We start from the raw sequence: 10,518 nt of genomic DNA, 5'->3' as shown, positions 1-10,518 counted from the left end.
AATACTGCAGCAGAGCTTCTTTGAACAAACCTCTTTATACAAGATCTAAGGAAGAGGGATTTGATCTATGAAAAGCTTGAATGGACCTGGAAACTGAGTATTAACCTGATTTGAACCAATGGAAGCACCACTCCAAGGCACTGCTCAGAGGACCAGACCTTTTGATGAATGTCGGTTGAGAGCTCTCAACACCTCCTAAGATAGGTAAGGAGATGTATCTTTGGACATTTCAGTGCAGTTTGACACCTGTGTAGCATTTGGTTTATACTCTGGAATTTTGAAGTGCTAGAAAATAGCTACCTCTGTTGAAAGACCTTTCCTCATTTTCAGTGTTGAGGGTCATACCTACTTATGCAGTAAATAACTCTGTACATTCAGAGATCTTTCTGGCTGTCAGCTTGATGCCGGTTTGTCAATGTAACTATGAAAAAGAATCACAGTGTGACAGCATGGTCCATTACCAGAAGTCAGGTTTTGTGAAAGACTTTTCTGCTCACTTGGGCTGCTGTTTCTAATTACCATGGTAATCTGTTGTGAAATGTTAACCCTATAGTACATCAAAGAGTAATTGACAATGGATTACTCTACTTAGTCACCTCCTAGCCACACCTTCTTGTGTGCAGCAATGCTCACAATAAAAAGCAAAATGTACTAGTCATAAGAAAACATCTGATTGACATCAGAGAAGACTGGCAACTAACTTCCATTTTTCCTGCTTGCAAAAAAACTTCTTACCACCACCCATGGCTAATTTAATTCTCCACAGGATGATTTGGAACACTGTCTATCTTATTTCCCTCCCCCCCTCTCCATTTTATCATTTACTAAACCCTCAAAACAGGTGTTACTCTTACTTCATCCTTCCTTAGAAATGGTGAGCAAGACCCTTAGCTAAAGTCACTTGAGCTGCTCTAAGGGTTTTTTTTAATTGTTTAATTCATCTGAGAACATAAAGAAGAAAAATTGTGGGTCTGATTCACAACTAGATCTTAACCAGGGAATGTGTAGAATATAGATGCTAGATCGGTACCCAAGAAAATATAGGGGTTGGTGTACCATAGTGGTGAATCAGTTTTTCAGTCAGTTACACTGGTGTACAACTGGAGCAACACTGTGGTGTCAGGCCCTTTTATATGTTTTTGTCCTGATGCTTGACTAATCTATGTTCTGCATATTCCCTGATCACACACCACATATTACTTGGAATACTAGTTATAGGATGAATAATAGACAACATAATAGCCAAGCCCTGCTCACCTTATTCAAGCAAGTAGACTTATTGACCTCAATGGAACTGCTTGTGTGAGGAAGTGAGCAGGATCTGGCCTTCATTTTGTATAGCATTCTTCATACAATCTTTATTACTAAAAATCTTCAAGTGTAAACTCCAAAGCTGCGTGGGTGCACGCGCTCTCTCTGTCAACAGAATTTGGTCCAATAAAAGATATTACCACACCCACCTTGTCTCTCAAAATAATTTTTTGCATATATTGATGTACAATGTACAGCTTTAAGTCACTGAAGAGACAAATCCCGATAAAAGTTGATTGCTCCCAACCACGCTTTAATCTTGAAGTCTTAACTCCAAAGAATATGGCCAAGGACTATGGAGAACTATGGCTTAGCCTACTGTACCTTAAAAGTACTATATCTGAGAGGGGAAAGTTTTTACTCTTTAAATCACCATTGGCAAATTTAAAAACTAATAAAAGCAGTAAATTCTATAAAGCTCTGGATAAAAGTAGTATCTGGTCTCCCAGCGTGCCTGCTACTGTTCCTACAGAAACAAACTAGAAATAGTTTTTTGAAAGCATTACTGGTGCAACAACCACAAATTAAACCAAAAAATGTTTTTAAAACACAAAAAGACTTACAGGGACTGAGCTTGGTCTCGCTGTAGTTGATGGCAAATGACCAATTCATTTAAATGGAAGCAGTAGCAGGGTAAACATACTTAAAATTATTAACCCAGTTTTTATTTTTTCTTCAAGTTCTTAAGAGGATGTTACAAAAAGTAAATAAAATATGATAAGTATTTTATACTCTTCTCTCCATACCAGAGTAGCATTAGGATAAATCTAGTCAAAAAATTAAATAATGTGCTTTTTTAAAAAATGAAGACTGTTTTATTCCCATAGACATTGATTTAAATAAACATTCCTTTTCTCTAGCATTGAGCTGATACACACTTTCACTTTCCATCTTCACCAAGAAACGTACTGAAAATGTAACACTGGCCAGGCGATTTTCACTATCCAAATTGCAAACAGTAAACAGAATAAAGTGTAAAAGATAAATATGACTTTACAATTATTTCCATTTTAACAATTAAGCAAAACTGAGCACTCAATGTTATAATATAAATGATCCCTAAATGCATGTTTGCTTTTGCTTTGTTTGTTTAAAAAAACCACCATGAATGTAATTTATTTTGTATCTTTAATTTGCCTTTTCTGTAAATATTGGTATACAATTAATAATTTTGTCATCATAGTTGCATAAGTTTAGATAAGCTCCTTGTCTCTATAAGAATAGCCATTCAGTAAATTAGTTTCTCAAGCCTTCCTCTTCTCTCCCCAGTGCTATAGTTTGAAAATCTCAGCCTTGTCTCATGTGGATTTGCTAGTGTTTGTTTGGCAGAACCAGATACTAAGTAAAAGACAACACAAACTTTCTGCAGTAGGCTCAAAAGTTTGCTTCTTAATTTACACCCCAGGGAACTTGACAGCCAAACTCGGAAAGGAGCAACTGCCCTCCTGTTCCTTAAACACCTTTGGAGAGTCAGAGAAAGATGTTTATGGTAATAAGTATCAGAGGGGTAGCGGTGTTAGTCTGGATCTGTAAAAGCAGCAAAGAATCCTGTGGCACCTTATAGACTAACAGACGTTTTGGAGCATGAGCTTTTGTGGGTACACCTGACGAAGTGGGTATTCACCCACGAAAGCTCGTGCTCCAAAACGTCTGTTAGTCTATAAGGTGCCGCAGGACTCTTTGCTGCTTTTATGGTAATAAGGGATTTGAAGCAGGTTCAGTGTCACTTTCCCCAGTTAGGACAGCACTCAACAAGCTGAAGAGCTACAGCTGAAACTAATACTGCTCTTACATAATTAGTCTTACCACAGTACAGCTCTATAGTTAGTTGATTGAAAGAAGAGCTAAAAAGCCCCATGCTGCTCTCAATGACACCGGTGTAAAGGCAGAGACGTTGCGTTTAAACAGAGGGTAGCGTCTGGCTCTTAAAGCTGATTCAAGGAAGCACGGAGAAACTGTGGTTTCTAGTGTTACGACAAACCATTTTATGTGAAGTGAGAGATTAGTATGTCAGAGCATAAACTGAAGGCTTTGTGCCCTGGTGGGGTACACATTAAACTAGAGCCATTCGTGGGGGACTGGAGCCTTAGTCAGCTGAAGTCACTGCAGTCCCAGAAAAGACGAGTGGGTCCCTGTATTGGAAAATCAGAGCCTGGGGGGAGGGATCCTGTCTCCCACTCTCCTGAGTGCTGGGTTAGTTTGTCCAGGAGTTGCTTTCTCCAGCTCTAGGCTGTAGGGCAGGCGCTGGGTCCCCGGGTGGGCTGTGTCAGGCTGCTCTGGGGCGGTGCTAGGAGCTGCCGCCCCCCTCCACCTCTTCTCTTTAGTACCTGCAGCCGGCTGGGGCAGAACAGAGCGCACCGCTCGCCCAGCCGCTAGAAGAGGAGGCGGCCCAGCCGGAGGACCAGTTGCGCTTCCAGGGGGCTACGGCTAGTGATTCGCTCCGCCACACCTGCTGCACGCTGCTGCTGGCCGCGGTGTTGCGGGCGGCTGGGCGAGAAGCGCAGCAGGACCCGCCCCTGCTTCCCTGCTCCTGCCCCCGGGACTCGGCGGCGGCGCGCCCGGGCTGCTGCGGGTGACCTGCGGCCGCTCCGCGGCGCTGGACCCGGCGCGGGACCTGGTGATCCGCGTGCCGCCGGGGCAGACGTGCGAGGTATCGGCGCTGGAGAGCGAAGAGCCGGGCCCGCCCAGCCCCGGCGCCCTCTCCCCGCGGCGCTTCCCCTGCCGCTTCGGCCAAGGCCACTACACCCACTGCGGCGCCCCCAGCACCGGCCGTTACCGCCTGCGCCTCCAGCTGCGCTCGGGCTCGCCCAGCCGCCCGCTCCTGCTCCTGGCGCTGCCGGTGGAGGTGCTGGCCCGGCCGCCGCGCCTTCGCCGCCGCCTCCTGCCGCTGGAGGTGGAGTCGCGGCTGGGACTCAGCCCGCCCCTGGACGGCAACGTGCTGGGCTTCCCACAGGGCCGCTGCCGCCTCACCGTGCGGCCCCTGTCGGACGGCGGCGCCCCCCTGCCCGCTCACGGGCGCCTGCTGCCCCCTGGCTACAGCAGCGAGTGCGGCCGCTTCCTGCGGGCGGGGATCCGCTACCAGCACACGGCGGCTGAGCCCTGGCCCAGCCGCGACTCCATCCCCGCGCGGGTGGAGCTGCTGGGCGGCCCCGAGCGGGAGTACTTCCAGGTGGTCGTGCGGCTGCGGGGCGGCGCGGAGAACACGCCCCCCTCCCTGGGCTTCAGGGCGCTGCTGGTGGCCGAGGTGCAGCAGTTCGTGCTCACCGCCCTCACTCCCGACATGCTGGCGGCCGAGGACCTGGAGAGCCCCCCGGAGCTGCTGCTCTTCAGCCTCACCACGCCCTGGCCCAGCCCCGGCGGGCGGGAAGGTGAGGATCTCCGACTGTGGGGCTACCGACTCAGCATGGACGAGCCCAACCCGCCGCTCACCTCCTTCACCCAGCGGGAGCTGAGGGAACTGAAGATCGCCTACCAGCCGCCCACGGTGGACTCGGACCAGGAGTGCATCTTCCAGCGGGAAATAAAGGTGTTGGACCCTGAGGGCGTCTCTTCAGAGCCCTTCGTCTTCATGGTGTGGTGAAGCCCATGAACACGCTGGCCCCAGTGGCTACCTTCAGCCAAGCCGCCGGCCCCCAACTGATGCTCTTTGAGGGGCAGGCAAGGCCTCTGTCTGGCACTCTGGATGAGCGATGAGGACTATCTGAGTGAGGTGAAGGTCTGGGAGACACGGGGCCTGCCACATGGCGAGCTCAGGGTACTGGGTGCACCACCCAGCCGCAAGTACTTCACAGCAGCCGAACTGGAGGCTGGGCAGGTTGTTTACCAGAACGATGGCAGCGAGCACAGCTACAGTGACAACACTGTGTTCCGCATGGAGGATGGGCAGCACCAGGTAGAGTTTCTTTTCCCCATCATCATTGCCCCTGTTGATGACCAGCCGCCCCTGCTCAATGCCAACACCGGGCTGGTGCTGAGAGAGCGCCAGGCTGTCCAGCTCTCGCCCTTTGTTCTCAGTGCCACTGACATTGATTTCGGAAGAGTCGACTATTCGCTTTATACTTCAGGAAGACACTGAGGAGTCTGCCCACGTCTCACGCTCCCAGCACCTGGGTGAGCTGCTCCTGTACCAGACAGAGCCACCGGCATCCTTTGAGAGTGAAGAGGATGTGGAGGAGGCTGGTGGTGCTTCCTCCTCCTGGTGCTTTGTGGAAAGGGAGGGTGTGTATGAGAAGGTGGTGAGCGAATGGCTGCAGCAAGACATCCTGGATGGAAGGCTGTTCTACAGGCACACAGGACCCCATAGCACCAGTCCTGTGATGGGCTACTTTCTGTTCCGCCTCCAGGATGACAATGAGCCCCCTAACCAGTCTGGGGAGCAAGTGTTCACCATCAAAGTGCAACCAGTAGACAATTTGCCCCCGGAACTGTACCCAGGCATCAGCTTACAATGACAGTCTTGGAGTACCAGGTGACCTACTTCAGAAAGCGCTATCTGCACTACGATGACCTGGACACAGATGATAGCGAGTTGAAATACACCCTGCTTACACCCCCAGCTGACATAGATGAGAACCGCCCTGTACTGGCTGAAGAGATTGTGCTGGCTGATAACCCTCTGGTGTCCATTATTCAGTTCACCCAAGGCTAGGTGAACCATCAGAAGGTGGCATACCGGCCGCCTGACCAGGAGCTGGGTATCACCCCAAGGGTGGTGCAGTTTAACTACAGTGTAGAGGACTCAGCGAGCAACACTGTGCTAGGGACTTTCACTCTCTTCCTGCAGCCAGTGGACAATCAGCCACCCCGGATGACCAACATGGGTTTCACTGTGCTTGAGGAGAGCAACTTCCTTCTCACCAGCAGTCAGTTGGATGCCACTGACCAGGGCACAGACACAGATCAAATTATATTCATCTTAAACTAAGCACCCCAGCATGGCCACCTTTGCTACCTGGAGGGGCTTATAGTCCAGGGAGAATCTTTCCTGCTAGATGATAATGCCAGTGGGCGTATATCCTACCAGCACAGTGGTGATGAGTCCACTAATGACTCCTATCAACTGGAAGTGAGTGATGGCATTCATCATGTGCCAATCACTGTTAGGATCACTGTGCAGCCAGTGGACGATGAAAGGCCTAGTATCACTCTACCTGGTGGTAATGAACTGCTGGGACCCTCTATAGATGTGCAAGAAAATGGTGTCACTGAGATCACTACTTCCCTTCTCCAGGGCACTGTCATGGTATCTTTCCCCAATCTGAATCTTAGAGTCCAAAAGCTGGGATACCAGCATGAATTCCCCTAAGCTTAATTACCAGCTTAGATCTGATAAGCTGCCACCAATCAGGACTTGGAGTGCCTGATAAACTCTGGTCCCCCCAAAAACCTTCTGTGGGGACCCCCAAGACCCAGACCCCCTGGATCTTAACACAAGGAAAGTAAACCCCTTCCCTCACCATTGCCTCTCCCAGACTTCCCCTCCCTGGGTTACCCTGGAAGATTACCATGATTCAAACTCCTTGAATCTTAAAACAGGCAGGAATGTCCCTTTCTCCCTCACCCAGAGGCAATACAGATTCAAGCTCCGTGAATCTAAAACAAAGGGATTCCACCCCTCTCTCCTCCCTTCTCCTTCTTCCCTGTTAAGTACAGACTCAATTCCCTTGAGCCTCAACAAGGGGAAAAAATCAAACAGGTCTTAAAAAGCAAAACTTTTAATAAAAACAAAGAAAAAAGTAAAAAGTTATCTCTGTAATTTAGATGGTAAAAGTTACAGGGTCTTTCAGCTTATAGAAATTGGAGAAAAAGCCTCCTCCAGCAGAAATACAATTTAAAATACTTCCAGCCAAATACACATTAGAACTCTGCCAGCCAGATACACATTTGCAAATAAAGAAAACCAATTAAAAAGACTAAACCACCTTTCTACTTGCACTTACTACTTGAATAGAAAATTAGAGCCTGTAGTGCGTCCGGTCACTCTCAGATCCCAAAGAGAACACAGCAAAAACCAAAAACACAAACAAAGGCTTCCCTCCACCAAGATTTTAAAGTATCTTGTCTCCTGATTGGTCCTCTGGTCAGGTGTTGCAGGTCACTGTTTGTTAACCCTTTACAGGTGAAAGAGACATTAACCCTTAACTATCTGTTTATGACAGGCACAGATGAGGATACTGATGATCTGTCACTGACATTCTTTGTGAGGGATCCACCCAAGCTGGGTGACATCCTGGTAAATTGGGTGCCCATGGAGAGATTCACCCAGCAAGACTTTATCAGTGGGACAGTAGTCTATGCTCACACTGGTGGAGAGATTGGCCTGAAGAAGAGGTTTGACTCTTTCAATCTGACCATGTCTGACCTGTCCCATGAATGGGTGGTGGGAGGCAGCACAGTACAAGGGGCAGGGGTCTGTGACTGTGCTGCCTGTGGACAGCATTGCACCTAAAGTGATTGTGGGACCCAAGCTGTTCATTGTCTCAGAGGGAGGGAAGAAAGCTCTGACTCAGCAGCAGCTGGATACGGAGGATGTGGATACTCCCATGGATGACATTTTGTACACCATCACAGTTCAGTCCACTTCTGGATACCTGGAGAACATCTCTCCAGCTCCTGGATCTGAAAAGTCTAGGGCTGGCACTGCCATTAGTGCCTTCTCCATCAAAGATGTTCACCTGGGACATGTCAGCTATATTCAGAGCATCCACAAGGAGGTGGAGCCCTTAGAGGACAGATTCACTTTCTGCTGCTCTGATGGCGTCAATGTCTCCCCTCACCACTTCTTCCTGATTGTCATCATCCCTACCAATGATGAAAAGCCTGAGCTGTTTGTGCATGAGTTTGTGGTGCTGGAGGGAATGAGTCTGGTTATTGACACGCCCATCCTCAATGGTGCCGATGCTGATCTTCCCCCCAGACCACCTGCACTTCATCAGTGTTCCCCCCAACCATGGGCGAATTGTGCAGCAGCTGACATCTGGCGCCATACCCATCTGCAACTTCACACTGGAGGAGATCCAGGAGGCCTCCTGCATTGTTTATGAGCATGATGACTCAGAGATTAAAGAGGACAGCTTCAAAGTCCAGCTAAGTGATGGCCAGCACACAGTGGAACAGAAAGTGCTGATCATGGTGATCCTTGTGGATGATGAGACCCCTAGGATGACTATCAATGATGGGCTGGAGATAGAGATCAGTGAATCCAAGGTCATCACTAACAGAGACCTTAAAGCCACAGACATAGATTCAGAGAACAGGAACCTCACCTACATCATCCACTTGGCACCCAGGCAGGGTCTTCTGCAGTATCTGAGCAAACATGGGGAGCCATTAGGGAACATTACAGTGGGTATGAACTTCACCCAGGATGATATAGACCAGGGTTTTATCCATTATGCTCATACTGGCCAACAAGGGGTCCGTGACCTGGTTAAATTTGATGTCACTGATGGCATTAACCCCTTGATAGACAGATATTTTTATATTACCATCAGCAGCATTGACATAGTTTTCCCTGAGGTGATTAACAAAGGGGTAACTCTGAAAGAGGGTGGGAAGGTGACACTAACAACTGACCTGCTCAGTACTAGTGACATTAACAGCCCTGATGAGAACCTGTGCTTCAGCATCACTCGGGCCCCTAGCCGAGGACACTTAGAGAGCTTGGACAATCCTGTTGCTTCCTTCTTTCTCTCAGCTCCAGCTAGCTGGCAATAAGATTTACTACATCCACACTGCAGAGGATGAAGTGAAGATGGACAGCTTCGAGTTTGAAGTGACAGATGGCTATAATCCAGTCTTCCGCACCTTCAGGGTCTCCATTACAGACGTGGACAATAAAAAGCCAATTCTGACTATCAGTGACCTTGTGGTTGAGGAAGGGAAGACCAAACTGATTCCCCCTTTGAGTTGACTGTGGAAGATCAGGACACCCCTGACCATTTGCTCCGTTTCACGGTTACTCAGGTCCCTGTCCATGGCCAGATTTTATGTAACAGCAGCTATCCTGTGACCAGCTTCACCAAACTAGATTTGAATGAGAATCTGATTAGCTATAGACATGATGGCACAGAAACCAGCCAGGATAGATTATCGTTCACTGTGACTGATGGGACCCACACAGACTTTTACATTTTCCCTGATACTATCCTGGAGACTCATCAACCCCAGCTGTTGAAGATCCAGATCAATCCCCTGGGCAATGGGATGCCACAGTTAGTGGTGAACAAAGGTGCCCCAACTCTGAGAAACCTTCCAACTGGACACTTGGGTTTCTTGATCACCAGCAAGTCACTGAAGGCAGAAGACCGAGACAGCCCACACAAACTGCTGAAGTACAAAATCACAGATGGCCTAGAGCATGGATTCATCATTAATATTGGCCTTGGAAATGAGAACATTAACACATTTACACAAGATTGGTGCTAATGGATTTATTAATTTACAGCCTTTAGATCCAAGACTATACCTTAGACAATTCACTTGCTCACTTATGAGGTAATTTTAAAGTTAAACTGGATTGTCTTTTAAAAATAATGACACAAACTTAAACCATTTACAAGGTACATGGGTAGCTTTGAAATTACAAATAAATACATTTTAAAAGGAAGCTGAAAGGCTTATTTTACCGCCAACACTTAACCTAAAGTTCTCTCAAGACTTGATACATCCCTAACATGTGGTCTAGTGGTTAGGTCCTGGTACAATGCATCGGGAGGCATAGGGTAAAATTTTGAAAAGCAACTGTGGGTATCTCTACAGAGCCCATGCTGTGAGCCTGGATTAACAGACTCGGGATTGTGGGATTCACCCTAGCGCTCTAAAACTAGCTGTGTAGACAGCACTTTGAAGTTGCAGCTTGGGCTGAAGCTGGAGCGCTAAGCCTAGAGATGGGAGTTGGTTTCAGAACCTGAGCTGCAATTCAGTGTGGTGTCTATGCAGCTATTTTTAGAGTACTAGCATGAACCCTGCAAACTCGAATCTGTTGACCCAGACTGGGAGGCTTACTGCTGGTTTGTTTCCACGGGCTGTGTAGACATACTTTATGGGATTTAGGAGCCCATGCCCTATTGACTTTCAATGATATTTGAAAGGGATGCCTAAATCACATTTGAAACTGGGACTTGAGAGCCAAAATCACAGAAATACGTTAGAAAATTTTAGCCCTAGCCTCTATTCCTGTCTTGCTGTGTAAGCTATGAGAAGTCA

General features: G+C 48.0%; 1 protein-coding gene across 1 annotated transcript in view; it reads left to right on the top strand.

Annotated features, from left to right (window-relative positions):
- Positions 1-1,500: 1,500 nt before the first annotated feature.
- Positions 1,501-10,518, top strand: part of FREM3 (FRAS1 related extracellular matrix 3) — a 71,507-nt gene continuing 62,489 nt past the window's right edge. Inside the window, 11 exon segments of the mRNA XM_050945492.1 lie at positions 1,501-1,631; positions 3,811-4,880; positions 4,883-4,994; positions 4,996-5,341; positions 5,343-5,754; positions 5,757-6,542; positions 7,470-7,716; positions 7,718-8,219; positions 8,221-8,984; positions 8,986-9,206; positions 9,209-9,731. Of these exon segments, the coding sequence (XP_050801449.1) occupies positions 1,501-1,631; positions 3,811-4,880; positions 4,883-4,994; positions 4,996-5,341; positions 5,343-5,754; positions 5,757-6,542; positions 7,470-7,716; positions 7,718-8,219; positions 8,221-8,984; positions 8,986-9,206; positions 9,209-9,731 (5,114 nt within the window).

The sequence above is a fragment of the Gopherus flavomarginatus genome, chromosome 3 (genome assembly GCF_025201925.1).
Source record: "Gopherus flavomarginatus isolate rGopFla2 chromosome 3, rGopFla2.mat.asm, whole genome shotgun sequence".
NCBI lineage: Eukaryota > Metazoa > Chordata > Testudines > Testudinidae > Gopherus > Gopherus flavomarginatus.
Note: the sequence above shows the minus strand (reverse complement) of the source record. Positions and strands in the feature narration are given on the sequence as shown.